This window comes from Staurois parvus, unplaced genomic scaffold, assembly GCF_062004578.1.
Source record: "Staurois parvus isolate SC_StPar_1 unplaced genomic scaffold, SC_StPar_1.0 ptg000165l, whole genome shotgun sequence".
Classification (NCBI taxonomy): domain Eukaryota; kingdom Metazoa; phylum Chordata; class Amphibia; order Anura; family Ranidae; genus Staurois; species Staurois parvus.
Window position 1 is genome coordinate 15178022 of NW_028317961.1, and position 21842 is coordinate 15199863.

Here is a 21842-nt window from a genome sequence, read left to right on the forward strand (position 1 = left end):
CAAATGAAAGAAGCACAAAAGAAGACACTTTATTTTAGGTGTATTAAATAGTGTAAAGCAATTTTGAATGCCAATTTATTTTTAGTAAAAGGCTAGAAATAACAAAAAGATGAAATGCTTCAAAATTAGTAATCAAATTGAATACAGTACACAAAACAGGCCATAAGATTGCATTTTCAAAGGCAAAATTGCAAACATGAATACAGCTAATGGTTCACTTGTGTACATGTTATACTTATTTAAATACAAAGAATGCCAAGAAAGCAAAGATCACTAACCACTTCCAGTTCTTTTTAGTTCCATTTCCTGCATATGAATTTTACTGGGAGTCATTCTAATTGGGACTGGGTGGACTATAGCTGTATCCTGTAAAGAAAGGGAGACTCTTTATAATATGTAAACAATTCAATCAAATAAGTATCAGAAAAGTAAAATGGTTTAAAGCAATTGTGCATGCTCTAAAAATTGTATTTAGGGCCAAAAATGGACCGGTTTTGAACTTTTCAAATTATGACAAGAACATATTAATTTCTTTACTCTCCTTGGCATAAAACACTGTATGTATGACTCAATGCTTCACAAATAATAATTTTTTTGGAACCCTAGCTAACTCTTTAGAACTCTAGCTAAGATAAAAGTGAATGTTTATGGCTATTAAGGACCAGAGACAACAGTTCAAGCTATTCAGCTCAAAAGTATTACAAAATATCGGTTTTCTCCACACCAACAGGTATAACAGCAGCCCAACCATGCTGAAATAATGGAGCTGGTATGACTGCCATTCCATCTACAGACATGCTTTATCAGTTATACCAGCAGAAGAAACTCCCATGATGACGTGAAGGCGACCATCTCCTCACAAATCATTTGCTTGTGAAAACAACGTATATAAACATTTTAGATGTTTTTCCTAGTGAAAAATTACAATTTCATATTTGCTTGCTAGGAATACAGTTCAAGTTATATTTTGTGATTACAGATTTCCTATAGCTATACACACTAATCAGCCATGACATTATGACCATCCACCTAATATTGAATAGGTACCCCCTTTTGCCATCAAAACAGCCCTGACCTGACGAGGCATGGACTTCAGAAGTAACATTCACGTAAATAGCAGGATCCAAAGTTTCCAAGCAGAACATTGCCCAAAACACTACACTGCCTCTGCCAGCTTGCCTTCTTTGCATACTGCATCCTGGTGCCATCTTTTACCCAGGTAAGCAATGTACATGCACCCGGCCATCAACATGATATAAAATGCTATTCATCAGACTAAGTCTCCTTCTTCCATTGCTCAATGGTCCAGTTCTGGCACTCACGTACCTACTTCAGGCACTTCTGGCTGTGGGTCAGCAAGTCAGCATGTGCACCCTGACTGTTCTGCAGCTACAAGGCTACATATGCAACAAACTGTGAAGCACTGTGTGCTGACACCTATCAGATCCAGCTAGAACTTTTTCAGCAATTTGAGCTACAGTAGCTTGTCTATTGGGTCATACTACATGGGCCAGCCTTCGCTGCCAACCTGCATCAATGAGCCTTGGCCACCCATAACCCTTTCGCCAGTTTTCCTTCCTTGGACCACTTTTTGCAGGGCCTGACCACTGCCGACCAGGAACTTTCCACAAGAGCTGCAGCTTTGAAGTTGCTCTGAAACAGTCATCTAGCCAATACAATGGCCATTGTTAAAGTCAATCAAATCCTTAAATTTATGGAGAGATCTGGGGTCAATAAGACCCCAAATCACTCCTCTGCCCTTAAAAGCATGTATTCACATCAAGATTGGGGTGATTAAATGCTTTTCTTATTTAAACATGGTGCCGTTTATATCCAAGTAAACCGGAAGTGATGTAAGGTTATCGCTTCTGGGTTGCTATAATCACAGAGCCGAACAAAGGCGATCCGGTCTTTGTTCGGTTCTATGAACAGCCAGCGAAAGCGCCGGCTGGTCAATCGGGACTTCCAGTGGGATAGGAAGTCCCTTCCCACTGCTTGTAATAGCAATCGAGTGGCTAATTAGCTGCTCCAAATGCTATTACAAGATAGCCGACCACCGGTTCTAAAAGAACGGTACCGGAATGCCTGCAGTTGCAAGTATACCTATTCAAAGACTCCAGCGACATACGGGTACATCACTGGAGCTCAAGTGGTTAAGCTTGCCCATTGTTTCTGCTTTCAACACATCAACTTCACAGAGACACGTTTCACTTTCAGGCCTAATATACATCCCACCCACTTTCAGATGTCATTGTAACGAAATATTCAGTTATTCACTTTACCTGTCAGTGGTTATAATGTTATGGCTGATCAGGTATAGGATGATAGTAAATCTTTCCCAGAGAGTCATACAAAAACTGCTGCATACAGAATCTGGTGCAGCTGTGCATAGAAACCAATCAGCCTTCGGGTGTTATTGTCAAAGTCTAGTTGAGCAGGCTGAAGTTAGAAGCTGATTGGTTACTATGCACAGCTGCACCAGTTTTAGTAAATATCCCAGTTTTCTTTTATTTAGAGTAGAAATTAAAAGTCAGTACAATATTGGTTGTGATGGTCTTCAACTAATTTAACACAGATGTATTTTTTTGTACAAATAAGCCCCACCACAAGCAGTATGTATAACAGCAAAACCAGGTGAAAGCTTCTGAAATCATCTGCCTGCCTCTTCCCCTCAGCCAATTAGAGAACATCTTGCAATCACTGATAAAAATACAAGGCGAGTCCTGAATGACTGAGATGTCACTCAACTGTTTCTTTTTGGTCACAGATAAGGAGGTATACCTGACTCAGCCAGAAAGACAGCATGGTTGACTGTATGCATCGCAAGCTGCTGCACTGTATTACAGTCTCCACAGCAGCTGGACCGTTCTGCCACAGTAAGGATTCAGTTCAACCAAGCTGTCCCAATATAAAAATCTTTAAAATGCACAATAGTGTCTAGTTTAATCACTTATAAACACTCCTTTGTATTTGTATTTTTTTGGAGACAGAGCTTTCTTTTGGTGGTAGTTAATGAATTTTTTTTTGCTAAAAAAAAAAAAAAAAAAAAAAAAAAAAAGACTGAAAATTTTGAAAAATATAAAAAGTTTCTTAGGTTTCTGTGATAAAATTTTGCAAATAAGTAATTTTTCTTCTTCCCTGATGTATGCTGATGAGGCTGCACTGATGAGGACACACTGATAATCAGGGCTCTGATGATCTGTGCTCTGATTAACAGTGTAAACCACGTACTGACAGCCTTGCTGGTTATCGGCTTTCCTTTCTTCATACAGACACAGCCTTTTGAAGAAAGGACTGACGATAACTGGCAAGTCTGTTTACATGTGATAAGCTGTGATTGGACACAGCTGATCATATGATAAAGGGCTGCTGTGATTGGCCCTTTACCTCAATCTGTGATCAGCTGTATCCAAAGGACACATCGGTCACAGTATGCGCCGGTTCTGGGAGGGCATCCATGGATACCCTCCCGGAACTAGAAAACTGCATATAGCCGTCTTTCGGCTAGAGCGTAGTATTGAAGTGGTTAATAAAGCCATAATTCTTCAAATTTTAAATGCTGGACTTGAGCCAAATAGCTAAATACAATATTAAAAGATCTACTGGATGTAGGAACTGTTTTTACCATAGATCAAAAGATTTGTATTTTTGTCCATGGATTCCTGAGATTTACAAACCCATCAAAAGAGCCAAGTTGATGACTTGCTGCTGTTAAACATCAAAGGCTTGGTTACCTCCCCGTCCCCAGCCTGAGCATGGACATTTCTCTCTCCACTCAGAATATGCATACTGCAGTACACCCAATTGGCTCCTAGGGTGCTTCCACATCCTAACAGTCTGAGCTCTAATATACAGGTTATGGCAGAAGATGACTGTACAAATAAATAAGTCAGTTGCGCTGTTTCATTTAGAGATACGATTTTATTTCAACGAATCCATTAATTACACGGATGTCTAATTTCTTATATCAACCTGTAGCTCACTTTTAGGTTGCCTCAAACAGCTAATCTTTTTAGTTATGATTAAGTCTTATATTAGAATTGCATAATACACTTACCTCGCATGGTTTTAAATATTTCCTTTCTGTAGGATCCTTACATACCTTTTGATTACCCTAAAATAAAATATGTGATCCTGCAGATCTGTGGTTGAAAAACTAATGCTATAACTAAACTAAATACAATGAAATAATTTCCAACACAGTGTTTTCTTTTTTACATAAAAAAAATCTAGAATCTGGACTATGTTGCATGAACCTTTAGGAGGTATAAACTGCACTTTAAAATGAACAGATTACAAGGTCAGAAAAACATGGTGTGTGTGTGTGTGCTCTTACAGTGATGTGTGCAATTAGCTCTAAAATATATTGATTGAAAAACCGGCGTCATTGTAACAACCAGCTTTGTAAGGACTAAAATAGTGAAATCAGCATGATTGCAATAACCTTCACCAGATGCAGGATTATACAACTAAGGGTTTTCTGCCTTTGGAAGCAGTCATTAAATCATGCAGAAAAGAATTACAGAAACAGTGTTAATACAATGATTAATTTCAAACAAGCAAGCTATGTGATTGACTTACAGGATCAGCTGGTGCAATGTTAGAATCAAATTGGGTCAGAGTTTGTGAGCTTGAAGAGCGTTCGCTAAATGTCTCCCACTGCTGAACAGACAGAGGAGACACAAGTCAGCATGATAAAAGAGAGGAAAAGATCCAAGCAGAAGTAATCCCACATTCAAGTTGCAATGCAAGTGGCACCAGTTTCTCATGGAGTAAAATGCTTATAATGGTGACTTTTAATCAAATGAGTAACATGGAAAATGTAAATATATATTTATTTTTTTCCAATTTTCACCTATTCTAATTTTTTTTTCTCCAAAATGGTCAACACTAGTCATTGCAACCCGCTGCATAGAAATTAAATTTATTAAATAACGAGATAGATAAATAAGACTGTGCAAAAAATTAGAATCCATATGTAAACGTCACATTTCTAAAGTCTACTTTCCATAATGCACTGCTCTTCTGATGAGCATCTGAAAGACTCAGCACTCCCAGGCAAACAAGCCAGGACAGAATGTCCATATCATGCAATAAAGATGCCTTAGGGCTCATTCCCATCAACATACATGGCTTAACACATGTTATGTTGACGTGAGTTGCCATGTACATTATTTCTGAAAGAACAGATTTAAATGACAAATTGTAGGTCAATGCTTTCACGTGAAGGACTTTTTTCCAACACACTGCAAATTATGGGGAAAGAATATTAAAAGCAATGAATTTTCTGATCTCCATGTAATTTCCTAGCTCTGCAAAATGTATGACAACGCATCTGGTAGAAACGAGCCCATAGCCTAGCTGTTCATTAAGTAGAATAAGTACATATAAAAAAAAACCACATGCTTGTCAATTATATAGTAATCATTCACAGATAAACACATCAAGTAGCCTGTATTATTGGTCTAACTCAGCTATGTATACGTATTTCTGCAGTCAAAACCAGTGCAAAGTGTCAGCATCACCTTTAAAACAGTACTGCAGAACAGGCATAGGATATCATAGAAAGTAGAAAACCTTTAAATTATGCAATACATATTCCAAGCAACCATAAAGTTGTATGAATTATGTTTGTACTCCAACTAAATATTGTATTACAAAAAAGTTGAGATAAGGCATATAATTTATATTTAAGTGTGCCTATACAATATAAAAAACAAAATTAGACATGAACAATTAAGTTTTTTTTTTAGAACAGAATTTCATTTCGGAGCATTTTATCCATGCATATACATGTTAAAGTGTTACTAAACCCAGGACTCTGCTGTTCTTTAGATATGATAGGGCTGAATTTGGAAGTTAAAAGTGTACCTTAGCTCAAGAATAATTTGCACTCACCCTAAAAATCTTTTCATGAAATCCATTGAAGAAGACAGGGTTTCATTCACCTTTGGATTATACCCGGCATACAGGAGGATTGGAAAGCGGCAAGCAAAAAAACTGTACGATAGTTCACGATGACCACTCCTACTACCAGCAAGCCTTAGTTTTGTAGCAAAGTAGTCCTGAGAGCATGATCATAAACACTGAATAGTATCCCTTAATGGATTCCAAGAAAAGGATTCAAGGTTGAGTCCAAAAATCCTATTTTCCCTCTCATCTGTTGAGGATCACAGAAGACATTTACCTTAGGGATGTCCAAAAGCAGTCCAAACAAGGGGTGGGCAACACAGCAAACAAATTCAGGCAATTAAAGAAAAACCCCCCACAAAACAATACGGAGGACTGTGCAGCTCAATAACCCCTGAAGGACCTTACACCTGAAGCTGGCTTCAAGCTTGAACAGTCACACTGAGAACATGCAAACAGAAACCAAGTGGCAGCCTTGTAAATCTGGGAAACTTTTGTTTGACCATAAACTTGGATAATGGTCTGTCTGAGCCACCTAGAGAGCTGGTGCATCCCTATGAGGACCATCCAGGATGATAAAAAAGGGCACAAGTCTTTCTGAAAGGAGCAGTGGCTCAGAGATGGACTCTCACTACTCAAACATTACAAAATGAAGGTACATGTACTTCTGGTAAACTGGAGTTAAACAAAGGCGCAGAAGAACGATGTCCTGGTTGAGGTGAAAGACAGACATGACCTAAGGCAAGAAGGATGTCCTAGGTCTCAAAATTAATTTATCCCTATGCAGAACAGGAAAGGGTTCCTTGCAGGATAAGGACACTCAACTCACAAAAGGTGACGACAACAGGGAATACCACCTTGTGAGTGAGAGTAGAGAAGAATGTCTGTATTTAACAAACCACTATTTTAATTCATTACAGAGGGAACCAGATTCAGATCCCTCAGAGTCACAGGGGGAAAAAGCAGGGGATGCTACATGGGAGACTATACAAGGGGGTTTACAAACTTTTAGTCTTCTAGGGCTATTTTGGAAGAGGAGGAACTGTTTTGGGCCGTACATAAAATACACTAACAATAAGGATAGCTGATTAGCAAAACACGTTGGGCAGATCACTGATAAAGATAATGTACCCTTCGGAGTATTAAAACATTTTTGAACTGCAGTGGCCGGGAAATGGTGCTTTTCCACTAGGGTTGCAACTAACAATTATTTTCAAAATCGACTTGTTGGCCGATTACGGTTTCGATTAATCAGACAAAAGCCCAAAAAATATGTTTGCTGTATAATTTAGTTAATACAGTATGTCAAGTAATTTATTCTTGAATATCTATATGCGGTGGTAAATATAAATAACCACTATATGGTTTAGGAACAAATATCTAATCCACTGTGAGAACAACAGACAGAAGAGATGTATATACTATTAGAAGTTACATTTGGCACATATCAGACTCAGATCAAAATTTGCATTGAAAGAGAACAAAAAAAAAAAAAAAAAAAAAAAAAAAAAAAAAAGCCTAAAAAACAATGGTTTTGCAGATTTTCAGACAGAATTGTAATATAATAGGCAGGTAACTTGATACATACTACCTGCGCTTACCATCACTTATGCTGGCCATATACAAAGAAATTTTTCGTTTGAAAATTTTTGTTTTAAGAATCTTTGTTCGAAACTCTAATCATTCGTGAGATCAGATCAACATTCATTTTCAACCACAGTGACAGTAAAATTCGAAAGAGCAGAATAGAAAACTTTAAAGAAGAACTCTTGGCAAAATGTTTATTTTCCCTTGGTGTGCTCCACCTGCATGGGTAAGCTGTTCATTTTCATCTAGGGCAGGTGTAGGCAACCTGCGGCTCTCCAACTGTTGCAGGACTACAAGTTCCATCATGTCTTTGCAAGTCATAGCTGTAACTGTCAGTTTTGTAATGTTGCAATGTCTCATGGGAAATGTAGTTCCACAACAGCTAGAGAGCCACAGGTTGCCTACCCCTGGCCTAGGGGATTGCAGAGCGGAAATATACTTAACTAATATGCCGATTCTCTGAGTGCAAAACCAGTCTCTGCCGCTCCTGTTTCCAGGAATGATAGCAGTCTTGTGAATGGACTGTTCCTGATGTCATCATGAAGGTACACCGGCTCTGGAGGTGTAGACGGCAGGAACAGTCTACCACTAAACATGGGGGGCACAGTTTTTCGGAGGATGGAAGGATCGGGTAAGTATAGCTTTTCCTTGAGTACCTGGAAAAAACGAGTAGTTAACCCATGCAGTGCAGGAACAGACCCACTGGATGGGAAAATATAAATTTTGGCTGGAGTTTTTCTTTACTTGCAATGTCTTATATTGCCTCCAGTATCAGCCTCCAGCTTCTCTGAGTTTAGATGCTGATCTTCCCTGAAAAGAGCCCTTACAGTGATTGTAAACATTGGATTTTATTCTTAACCGCTACCCAACTGCCCTATAGCAGAAATACTGCTACAGGGCGGCACAGGTGCGCAAAATCATGTATATATGTGATTTTGCATTTCCGGGTAGGTGACGCACGTGCGCCCTAACCGCGCCGCCATTCACAGATGCGGCTGTCATTCACCAGGTCCTGGCCAGTGATTGCCGAGCATCTCCGACGGGGAGGAGAACGGTTTGTAAACAAAACAGCTCTCCGTCAGCTCGTGCACACTGCTTTAGATGGCAGTGCACTGCACAGCCATGCAAAGCAGTGTGCTTACAGTGAAGCACATGGACACAGACAGCACACAGTTAACCCCTTCCTGGCCAGTACCATTAGTACAGTGTCAGTGCTTTTTTTTTTTTTTTTTTTTACACTGACCACTGTATTGGTATCACTGGGGATGACAGTGTCACCAAGTCAGTCCCCCCCAGTGTCAGAATGGCCACCGCAGTCGCTGATTGCTGTCATTACTAGTAAAAATAAAAAATAAAATAAAAAATCCCAGTATATATACTGCCATTTGTAAACGCTTTAACTTTCATGTAAACCAATTAATTCACATTGGGATTTTTTTTTTCTTAGCAAAGACAGAGCAGAATACATTTTGTTCTAAATTTATGATGAAATTAGATTTTTACTGGACATGTTTAACAGCAAAAAGTCCAAAATATTGTTTTTTTCTCAAATTTTTTTTTGCTTAAAAAATACAAAAACGAACAGGCGATCAAATACTACGGAAAGAAAGCTCAATTTGTGGGAAAAAAAGGCTGTGAAATTCATTTGGGTGCAGTGTTGCATGATCACGCAATTGTCAGTTAAAGTAACGTAGCGCCGTAACGCAAAAAATGGCCTGGTCAGGAAGAGGGGTAAATCCTCAGGAGGGCAAGTGGTTAAACAACAAACATGTCATAGTAACCTGCTCTGTGCAATGGTTTTACAGAGCAACCCTACTTCTGTTCAGGGGTCCCCCAACAGCAAAATTTACTGCTTTAACCACTTCTAGTCCGAACACTTTCACCCCCTTCCTGTCAAGCCAATTTTCAGCTTTCAGCGCTATCACACTTTGAATGACAATTGCGCGGTCATGCAACCCTGTATACATATGAATTTTTTTAGCATTTTTTTGAGACAGATAAAAAACTTTATTTTGGTGGTATTTATGCACCACTGGGATTTTAATTTTTTGTGCTATATAAATGAAAAAGTCCAAACATTTTGAAAAAAAAAAAAAAAAAGTGTTTTTCTTATAAATGTTTGCAAATAAATAGTTTTTATTCATAAATCTTGGCCAAAATGTATTCATCTATCTTTTTAGCAAAAAAACCAAATTAGTTTACAGCCAAAAATTAAAATTTTTCAAAAATTTTTATTTAATTTTTTATGTTTTTTTTAACATACTGTCACCCAAGTAGTACAGTGTCACCATAGTGACACTGTACTACTTGTGGAGGGTGATTTTTATTGATTTGTTTTTTTTCTTTACACGATTGCATTTACACCCATAAAGGGTGCAAAAACCAATCATTTCTCCTCCTCTCTGGCTGCATTCTTGCAGCCATTGAGAAATACTGTGTGAGCTGTGATTGGTCACAGCTTGTCACACGGTACAAGGCTGTTGTGAATAGCCCTGTACCATGTGACCTCTAATCATTCATTCCCAGATTTCACGAGTAGTAAGCAATGTCAGAAGTGACATCTTGCTTACTACGATTCATGTGATCACTGATTGGCCAATCAGTGATCACATGATCGGGACCTCACACAGAGGTCCCGTACAGCGATCGATGTCCCGCTGTGTCCTCCACCGGATCGCGGTGCCACACGCTCCCAGGGAGCGCGCACAGGCAGGGAATCGGGGAGGACGTTTATAAATGGCCACCGGCTCCTGCAATGCTCCTGTCCGGCTGTTTATATACATGGTCCGGACGGGAAGTGGTTAAGCAATCAATGTGTAAAAAAATCATGATCACTTCCCCAGAGTAGTACAATGCTACGGTAGTAACACTGTATTGCTGTGGTCACCGTGTTAAAAAAAAAAAAAAATTAACTAGTTCTGCGCCGCCCTATAGCAGAAATATTGCTACAGGGCGGAACGGGTGCGCAAAATCACATACACCAGGTGATCGCAGAGTATCTCTGATGGGGGAGAGACCTGTATGTAAACAATACAGTTCTCTCCCCTGTCAGCTTCTGCACACTGCTTTGTATGGCTCTGCATAGCAAATTTTCAGTCTTTTTTTTTTTATTTAGAAAAAAATAAAAAACCCAGTGGTGATTAAATACCACCAAAAGAAAGCTCTATTTGTGTGAAAAAAATGATAAAAATTTAATATGGGTACAGTTTTGCATTACCGCGCAATTGTCAAAGTGCGACAGCGCTAAAAGCTGAAAATTGACCTGGGCAGAAAGAGTGTGAAAGTGCCTGGTATTGTGGTTAAACACTGTGGGAATCACAGATTCAGAGATTCTAACAATTTTATTGAGCCAGTGTGGAACTTATAGGTACCAATACACAATGTTCTTCATACAAAAATCAATTTATTATACAGCGGGTAAAATAAGTATTGAACACATCACCACTTTCTAGGTAAATATATTTTTAAAGGTGCTATTGACAAAATTTTCAACACGTTTGTAACAACCCATACAATCCATTCATACAAAGAAACCAAAACAAAGTTCAGAAATTAAGTTCTAAGTAATAAAATGGAATGACACAGGGAAAAAGTACTGAACAAGCGAACTGAAATGTATTTAATACTTTGTACAAAATCCTTTGTTGGTAATGACCACTTCAAAACTCCCCCTGTATGGAGAAACTAGTGGCATGAATTGCTCAGGTGTGATTTTGGCCATTCATCCGCACAAAAAGTCTTCAAATATTGAAGGTCCCCTTTGCCTCTTCTATGAACTCTGATGTTTAGTTCTTTCCATATATTTTCTATTGGATTCTAGTCAGGTGATTGGCTGGGCTAGTGTTTCTCCACCTTTTTTCAGTCAGGGCACCCTCTAAAATTATGGGCAGTCTTGAGGCACCCCATTCTAAAATGTAAAAAACTATTCAAATAGCTTTATATAATACAGCAACATCCATACACGTTAAACACCCAACGATTGAGGTGATTTATCAAGCAAATACACTTTTGCACACTGGTACTGACTAGTATTCCAATGTTTCTCTTCTCCCTCAGTTTTTCTCCATCGCTGAGCTAATGTGACCCCATTACTGACAGAGAGGGGCAGGGGCGGGTCAAACAAGGATTCTGTGTAGGAAACCGACATCCTCCTTATCAAACGATGATGTCATTGGTTGTCAGGACGCTGGCTGTGCCTTTATATAACTAAAATGCAGGCTTGTTCCAACCGCTGGCTTGTATACAAGTTTTGGGCAATTTTAGACATTTTGCCAAGGCACCCCTGAAGAAACCTCATGACACCCCAGGGTGCCTGTGCACCCTGGCTGAAAGGCTGGGCTAGGCCATTTTTACCGCTTTATTTTCTTTGAAAACTGAGAGTTTCCTTGGCTTTGTGTTTGGGATCATTGTCTTGCTGAAATGTCTACCCTCGTTTCATCTTCATCATCTTGGTAGATGGCAGCAGATTTTTATCAAGAATGTTTTATGTTTTTCCATTCATCCTTCCTTCAACTATATGAAATTTGCCACTACCGTATGCTTAAAAACAGCCCACATCATGATGATGCCACCCCCAAACTTCATTGGTGGTATGGTATTTTTGGGGTGATGTGCAGTGACATTTGACCTCCAAACATGGTGTGTACTATGGCATCTTCTGACCAAAATATATTCTCCCAGTATTTCACAGGCTTGTCTAAATGTTGTGCAGCAAACTTTAAATGCGCTTTAACATGCTTTTTCTTCAGCAATGGAGTCTTGCGTGGTGAGTGTGCATACAGGCCATGGCGACTGAGTGCATTACTTATTGTTTTCTTTGAAACAATTGTATCTGCTTAATCCAGGTCTTTCTGAAGCTCTCCACAAGTGGTCCTTGGCTCTTGGACCACTCTTCTGATAATTCTTTTCACTTCTTTGCCAAGTCTTGCGAGGAGCAATTGGTCGTGGACTGTTTATGGTGAATTGATGTTCTTTCCACTTCTGGATTACGGTCCCAACAGCGCTCACTGGAACATTCAGAAGCTTAGAAATCCTTCTATAACCAATGCCATCGGTATGTTTTGCAACAATAAGGTTGTGAAGGTCTTGAGAGAGCTCTCTGCATTTACGCATCATGAGAGTTTCTTGTGTGACACCTTGGTAATGAGACTCCTTTTTGTACGCCATAACTTGAGCCTGAACCAGCTGATAATTTGCACTGACAAGGGGCAGGATTGCTTTCGAATTACTGATAGATTTCAGCTGGTGTCTTGGGCTTTCCATGCCTTTTTGCACCTCCCTTTCTTTTTCTCAATACTTTTTTCCTGTGTCATTTCATTTTAACTGCTTCCTGACTGCCCTATAGCAGATATACTGCTACAAGGCGGCACGGGTGTGCAAAATCACACACACACACATATATATATGTATATGTATATGTATATATATATATATATATATATATATATATATATATATATATGTACTTTTGCATTTCCGGGTAGGGGCACGCATGAGGCATGCGAGCCCTACCTGCGCGTGTCAATCACCAGGTCCCGGCCGGTGATTACCTGACGGTGCCTGGTAATTGCCGAGTATCTCTGACAGGGAGAACTGTTTGTAAACAAAACCGTTCTCCTCCCTGTCAGCTTGTGCACACTGCTTTGGATGGCTGTGCACAGCACAGCCATGCAAAGCAGTGTGCTTACAGTGAAGCACACGGACACAGACACAAGTAAAACAGCACACAGTTAACCCTTCCTGCCCAGTGCCATTAGTACAGTGCCAGTGCTTTTTTTTTTTTAGCATTGAACACTGTATTGGTGTCACTGGGGATGTCAGTGACACCAAGTCAGTTTCCCCGAAGTGTCAGAATGCCCGCTGCAGTCCTGCTATAAGTTGCTGATCACCACCATTACTAGTAAAAAGAAAAAAAAAAATCGAGTATCTATACCGCCATTTGTAAACGCTATCAAACTTTCACGTAAACCAATTCATTTACACGTATTGGGATTTCTTTTAGCAAAGACATACAGAATACATTTTGACCTACATTTATGATGAAATTTGATTTTTTTTAAATTTTTTACTGGACATGTTTAATAGGAAAAAGTCAGAAATATTGTTTTTTTTCTATCAAAATTGTTTGCTTTTTATTTTTTGTGCTATTAAAAAAAACCAAAAAAAAAAACCAACGGGCGACCAAATACCACCAGAAGAAAGATCAATTTGTGGGAAAAAAGGACGTAAATGTAATTTGGGTGCAGAGTTGCATGACCGCGCAATTGTCAGTTAAAGTAACACAGCGCAGTAACGCAAAAAATGGCCTGGTCAGGAAGGGGGGTAAATCCTCAGGAGAGCAAATGGTTAATTACATATAACTTAATTTCTGAATTTGTTTTGGTTTCTTTGGATTGCATGGGTTGTAGAAAAGTGGTGACATGCTCAATACTTCTTTTACTCGCTATATATTCCATATTCTAAAATACATGACTGTTAAATATACTGACTGTATAGCAAAATATATATATATATATATATATATATATATATATATATATATATATATATATATATATATACACACACACACACACACACACACACGTTGGACAAAATTATGGAAACACTACATGGATTTGCAGGTGTGAAACTGATGACATGGTTCGCGTTGAAGGTGAAAGTGATGTAACATTCTTTTGCTTCCGCTGTCTGATGAGCCACCTAGCTAACAGATGGGAAGCCTCGCTTTCGTCATTCAATGTGTGAACTGCTAGTAATACAGAGTCATGTCAGCGCTTATGGAGTTTCAAAGAGGGCAAAACGTTGGTGCCTGCTTAGCTCGTGTCTCTGTGACTGAAGCTGTCAACTTGCCGTGTCGCGGTACAGTATCAAAAGGTAATGACGACATATACAGTTTCCGGGAAAACGTCTGATGAGCAAGGTCGACAACATCAACTGACCAAAAGAGACAAAAGGCCACTGCGCAGGATTGTGATCCAGAATAAGAAAACAACTGCTGCAAAAGTGACTGCAGAGCTCAATCTCCGTCTTCCAAAGCCCGTGTCCACAAAAACCGTGCGGAGGGAACTCCATAAGCAAAACATTTACGAGTGTGCTGCAATTGCCAAACCACTAGTTATGGATATTAATATCAGGAGAGAGTGATGCAACACCAATAAATCATGGACTATAGATTAATGGAAGACTGCAATATGGTCCGATCAATCGAGCTTCACGCTGTTCCCAACCACCAGATGCGTTTACTTGTGGCAAACACTGCCCCAAGCTTAGGACCAGGATTGTCTTGTGTCAATGGTAAAGCATGGTAGCGCTGCAATCATGGTTTGGGCAGCCATATCTTGTATTCTACAGGCCCCTTTATCACCTTAAAAGATAGAGTCACTGCCAGCGACTAAGAACAAATTTTGGATGACCATGTGCACCCCATGGTGCAGACATTATTTCCTGAAGACAGCACCATTTACCAAGATGATAAAGTTCAGATTCACACAGCTGGTGTTGTCAAATCATGGTTTGATGAGTATGAAGATGAAGTCTTGCACCTTCCCTGGGCAGCGCAGTTGCCGGACCTCAATATCATAGAGCAGCTACGGTTAATTTTAGAAAACAAGGTTCAGGCTCATTTACGCCTCCAGCATCTCTGAGAACTGGAACGATTTTTGCATGAAGAGCGGTATCAGATTCCATTATCCATCATGCAAGACTTGTATTTGTCAATTCCAAGGAGAATTCAAGCCATCTTGGATGCCAAAAGTGGTCCAACACCATATTATGTAACTATTTCTTTTACTTGGTGCTTCCATAATTTTGTCCAAACTCTGTATATTACATCCCCTAAATGTGTTTTCTCTCCTATAAGTAAGCATACTGTATCTTGCAGATAAAGAAATTAAGTATCTCCAAAATGTTTACATATCAGCAATAATGGAAGAGACAGGACAGATTTCTTCTCGACATGTTTCATGGGCAAGCTGTTGTAAATGAGTAACGTGATGGTGTCAAAATGGTGTGCAAATGGCAGTGTTGTGGCACTGAATGGAGCAACAGAGGCAGATATAAAAGGGAAGGGTGGATTTTCCACCCTCTCATTGTGCTTGAGAAAGGTGTCTGCACCCTGATGTGACTTTAAGTCCGAAATATTGCATGAGATAAGAGTCAATTTATCAAGTAAAATATTGAATGTGAGGTAAATACCACACATTTGTTAAAAATGTGAAGTAAATACTGAAAAAAAATCATGATGTACTGATGGCCTCATTTCTGGAGGCCCTAAAATGCCAGGACAGTACAGATATCCCAATCCAAGGTATTTAGTAAGAGGCATGGTGAGTTTTTTGAAGTTGTATAATTTTTTGGGAAAATTATACAATTCATAATTTTTTTTTCCCTACAAACTGTCACCAGTGCAGAACAGCGTCATCATATAACTGGTGTCGAGGTACACTGACTGTTTTTTTTATCTTCATTTTTTTTTCTGTTTTTTTTTTTTAATGCATTGTGACCAGAGCAATATAATGTTACCACAGCAACATTGTACTACTCTGGGGAAGTGATCAGGATTTCTTTTTTATTTTTACACATTATAATTGCTTAAAGCAGTGAATTTTACTGCTATAAGCAAGCATTTTACTGAATGAATTTGATTCATTCAGCTTGTTTTGCTGTGATTGTCTAAAACTGATCACATTTTACAGATGGGCTGTGATTGGCTCAGTCTGTACCACAATTACTGTGAACAATCACAGCTGGCAAAACAATTGTACACAATGAATGGCATGAATCGAAGCCTTTCCTTATTTACAACTGTTATGTGATCTGCTGTGATTGGCTAACGGTACACTGATCAGTCATCAGCTGTGTCTGCTGGACACAGCCAGTGACTGATCATGGCCAAGTGCGAAGCTTATTCTGGATGGACGTCATAGGACATCCACCCGAAATGACAAACATCCCGTCTGGCCTATATTAAACTCATTCTGTCATTCTGGGTGGACGTCCTCCCAGAATGAGCCTTGCGTTATCGGTCATGGCCATCAATTTGCTATAGGCCAGGCGGGATGTGGTTAACGATTATGACCGATCATATTGACAAACTAGCGAGCTAAGATTATGCTTCTATTTGTACACTGCCAGATTTATCTCATTAATATAATATTCAGAGGCATACCATTGAGGTTCATACAGGAGATGTGACTTTCAAGTTAAAACTTACATTACTGATATATTGTAGGTGCACCTCTTTCTCCAATCAAAGATCAATGTATCTAGTGAATTTTAGAAATTTTTGATCACCTCTGAAATGGGAGTATAATTACTGTATAAAATTACAGAATTGGATCACCAAGTTGCTCCATTATCCCCTGAGGTTTGCTGGTTGGTCTGGAATGATTTGGCTCTGGCAGATACCATGCTTTGATTTTAATAATGGGTGGTCGAATTTATACAGTGTAATTTTTAAGAAATACACACCGATACAAATACCCCCCACCCCCAAACAACCTCTTTTTGAAATGCAGTCTGAGGTATTTAGGAGGAGGCATGGCAAAGTTTCTGAAGCTGTAATTTGTCACTTTTTTGTTTAAGTTAAGAAATTAAATATATTTTACATACTATCACCAGAGCAGTACAGAGCCATCATATGAGTGGTATGGTGGTGACCAGGGATACTGACTGGTGACAGTACAAGGTGTGGGTGTGTGTTTGGGGGGGGGGGGGTGATCAGGGATTTCATTTACACTTTATTGCTGTTACAGTGATGATCACTGTAACAGCAATGTTTTGAACGGTCACCAATGGGTTACATTCATAACAGCTGTGATTACTATTGTGTGCTATGATTGGCCAACAGTTATCTCATGGCACAGGGAGCTGCGATTGGCCCAGGTACCATATTATAGCTGTGGGCCTAACACAGCATCACAATACTAAGCACCACGGTTATGAATGAAACCCATTCATAACGATCATGTGATACCCCAGCCGGTAGCAGCCAGGTCCTGGGAGCCACAATCCGCAGGTGACGTACATGTACGTGATCCAGCCTGCCTGTGCCGCCCAATCGCAGCAAATGTACTGTGGGCGGATGGCTGGTCTGATCATAACATGTTACACCCTGTTAACAGGTTACGAAAGGTGAACTTATCCTTTAACAGTAAGAAAAAAAAAAAATGCTATGTTAGTCTTTTCCACAGCACAGCTAAAGAAAATGTTCAACCCACTATGACATTAGAAAAAATTGTGGCATTCTGGTAGTGGGAGGAGTTATTGTGGGCTGGCCTACAGTTTTACTTTTTGTTTGCAGCTAACAAAGCCTTTGATTGGGTGTATTTTTTCAGACTTTTTGCATTTTCACCTAGTGATCCTGCCAGTAATAATTCCTCTCTTACAGTGACCTTTCTCACTGTACTGTATCTATGGAGGAGCAGCATTGTTACTCTTAGGACAGGAAGTATGTGATGACCGGTCTTTCATAACAAAGGTGTTCTGCAGTCCACAGAGAGCTGGAAACAATGTTAATCAAAGGCAGGAGAGGCAGAGAGCACAGGAAGTTTGTAGCACACAATATATCAGGCAGGAACAACAGGTATTTTTGCACTTATTGAACAGATATAGAAAAACACTTATAATTGTATGTTTAACAGTATAGTGAGCAATAAAAAGTATATAGCAAAACCATTTTGCAAAGCAGTTTAACTGCTTCCTGTCCAATACCAAATTATTTACTATACAAGACATTAAGAAAATCATAGTTACAACTTTGACATGGAGTTGTGCACTCTGAAATCGCCTGCAACCTTGCGTATCACAGAGGTGGTCAGGAATTTATCTGTATAGCTGTATGACCATGTGTTCATTATGACTAGTCAATCGTGGACTTAAAACACTAAAATGGTGTTACTTGATTACTATAACATATATTCCCCTTGTCTGCAGAATTTCATCTTCCCTCTCTCTGACGCTGAAGATCAATATTCCAGGCAAATTAATGTAATATTTATTTTTCTTTTTTGTCTGGCCCAGATTCCTGTTACGGTGCTCATTAGCTGCTAGATATCATACTTAAGATGGACAGCAAGACATCTATCACCTTAACAATCTACATGTCACTTAGACACTATTAGATCTTATTGCCTATTCCCAAATATAGGGCAAGCAAACAAACATATAAGCACACCATTAACTCAATTAAAGAAAACATGGTTCCCTTAATCAGAAGTATTAGTTAAAAAAGTGAGCTGCTTTTTGGGGACCTTGTAATCAAGATAAGTAGGCGGAAGTATTTTGCTTAAAGGAAAAGTACAGGCAAAGCTACTTTGGCTGTACTTCTCCTGTGGATCACAGGAACGCAGTTTGTTCTGCACTCCTGTGACCTGAAGTCCACTGGCGACACTCAGCTGGTCCAGGCTAGGGAAAGATAACGACTTCAAAGTCAGGATCCACCCCAGACTCTAGAGCAGCACCTCTCAACGATCTGGGAAGAGCCAGTGCCAGCCACTTCCCCCTGCTTCACAGCCCAGCACTCCAGTTGGCGTGAGGGTGCAGAGCAGACAGCAGTGACTGACAGTCCCGCTCTCTGCTCTGAGCGGCTGTGAACTCAGTAATCATGTGATCGCCGAGTTCTCACCCTTAGAGATGGCAGGGGACAGATGCATCATCGGATTGATAATGCATTCACCTAGGTAAGTATGCATTATCACCACCTAGGTAAGTCATCCACCTAGGTAAGTATGATAGGGCAAAAAAAAAAAAAATTCCACAATTCTTTAAAAATATAATTTTTTTCCTTTAAATTGAAAACGATAAAGTTAAACGTTTGGTTCAATTAAATTGCCTACTTGTCAGCTTATAACAAAATAAACGTAGACATTAAATCACTCTACCAAACAAAACAAATAAAACAAAATAAAAAGACATCAAATATCCCTTTGGTGGGGTGTGAAAATGAATGTGGATTAGAGTTACAGTTAAAAAAAGAAATATCAAAAACTGCAAACTTTTGTCTGGTCACAAAAAAGAGGGGGTTGTTAACACAAAGCTGTGTGTTCAATGTGCAAGATGTTTTAGGGGAAAAAAATCCCAAAAGTGGAGTCTTGTTTTGGTGTGACTAATATACGATAAATACACTCACCGACCACTTTATTTAGGTACAGCATGCTAGTACCGGGTTGAACCCCCTTTTGCCTTCAAACTACTTTAATTCTTCATAGCATATATTTAACAAGATGTTGAAAACATTCCTCAGAGATTTTGGTCCATATTGACATGATTGCATCATGCAGTTGCTGCAGATTTGTTGGCTGCACATCCATGATGCAAATCTCCCATTCTACCACATCCAAAAAGTGCTCTATTGGATTCAGATCTGGTTACTGTGGAGTACAGTGAACTCATTGTCATGTTGAGACTGGGTTCACATCAATGCCGTGCAGGTCACAGCATATAATTTGCACAGGAATTTCACCGCATTCCTGTGCAAATTACATGCAATGTCTGTGCAGTGCGATTTTTATCATTTATTCTGTATGGCTCAAATTGCATCACATCCGAACCAAAAAGGTGCAGGACCCTTTTTTTTTTTACCTACACCTGTCAATGTCAAAACATTGACACCTGCACCAGATCGCATGAACTCCATGCAATTGCAAGGCGGTGCAGGAAACACATAGGATTCACAATGTTTCCCACATTGCAACAGTGTGAACCCGGTCTCAAGAAACCATTAAGAGATGATTTGAGCTTTATGACATGGTGCATTATCCTGCTGGACGTAGCCATCAGAAGATGGGTACAGTGTAGTCATAAAGGGATGAACATGGTCAGCAACAACATACAGGCACTCAGGTAGGCCGTGACATTTAAACGATCAATTGGTACTAAGGGGCCCAAAGTGTGCAAAGAAATCATCCCCCACACCATTACACCAGCAGCCTGAACTGTTGATACAAGGCAGGATGGATCCATGCTTTCCTGTTGCTTATTGCCAAATTCTGACCCTACCATTCAAATAATGTAGCAAGCATTTGGCATTGCTAGAGGCTGGACAGGACACAATCATCCCACCGACAAGGAAGAGGAGAGCAGCGTCTCAAGTTATACCAGGAACTAGGCAGTGTGCAGAGGAGGAGGATGGACGCCACTCAAACCCATCACGAGGCGTCCTATGAGAACACTGTGGTGCCAATGGCCTCAGCCGTCACTGCGGCCAAGTCTGTTGACGCATTTCGCCCTGCCTATAAGAAGCCTGGTGACCAGGACCCCTATGGGCAGGCCGAAACGCATCAGCGGGTGTGGCCAGAACGACGGCTCATGCAATTGGCACCACAGTATTCTCACAGGATTCCTCGGGATGGGTTTGAGTGGCGTCCATCAAGATTTATCAGACCAGGTAACGTTTTTCCAATCTTCTATTGTCCAATTTCGGTGAACCTGTGTGAATTGTAACTTCCATTTCCTGTTCTTAGCTGATAGGATTTAGCTGACAGGATTGGAACCCGGTGTGGTCTTCTGCTGTAGCCCATCTGCTTCAAGGTTCGACATGTGCGTTCAGAGATAGTATTTTGGATACCTTGGTTGTAACGAGTGGTTATTTGAGTTACTGTCTCCTTTCTATCATCTCGAACCAGTCTGCCCATTCTCCTCTGACATCAACAAGGCATTTTCGTCCACACAACTGCTGCTCACTGGACATTTTCTCTTTTTCGGACAATGCTCTGTAAACCATAGAGATTATGGTGTATGAAATTCCCAGTAGATCAGCAGTTTTTGAAATACTCAGACCAGCCCGTCTGGCACCAACAACCATGCCAAGTTCAAAGTCACTTAAATCCCCTTTCTTCCCCATTCTGATGCTCGGTTTGAACGTCTGCAAGTCATCTTTACCAAATCTAGATGTCTAGATGCACTGCCATGTGATTGGCTGATTAGCAATTTGTGTTACCAAGCAATTAAACAGGTGTAGCTAATAAGAGGCCATTGAATATATATGATAAACCTCTAGCACAGGGCTTGACAAATCCCAAGTGTCAGCTTGACACGGCGACCAGAAACTGCATCCCAGTGCTTGGGTCCCCATCAGCCCATCCGGGACAATGGGTGGGGGACAAAAGTGTCAGAGAAGAGAGCCGAGAGGTGTGGCCTCTGTGTGCTCTCTCCCATCCTGTCAGTGGAGCGCTCCTCCATAGAGCAGATTACACAGCATCGCTCTTAGCGCGAATGGTATACAGCTTAATTACCCGCCCCCTACCCACATTTCAAGGAGTTAAGCAGTCTTTGGAGGAGATGGGGGGGGGCGAGTAATCAAGCCTTGTACTGTCCGATGTAAGAGCAGTCCAGTGTAATCTGAA

General features: G+C 40.0%; 1 protein-coding gene across 3 annotated transcripts in view; it reads right to left on the reverse strand.

The window, feature by feature from the left end:
• Positions 1–21842, reverse strand: part of REPS1 (RALBP1 associated Eps domain containing 1) — a 154565-nt gene that overhangs the window by 16794 nt on the left and 115929 nt on the right. For 2 of the 3 annotated variants that reach the window (XM_089676252.1, XM_089676253.1), the window contains exons 10-11: positions 4582–4662; positions 279–366 (exon numbers count right to left, since the gene is read on the reverse strand). In XM_089676252.1, coding sequence (XP_089532378.1) covers positions 279–366; positions 4582–4662 — 169 coding nt within the window. The remainder of the gene's footprint in view (positions 1–278; positions 367–4581; positions 4663–21842) is intronic. The other variant, XM_089676254.1, reaches the window with a different exon arrangement.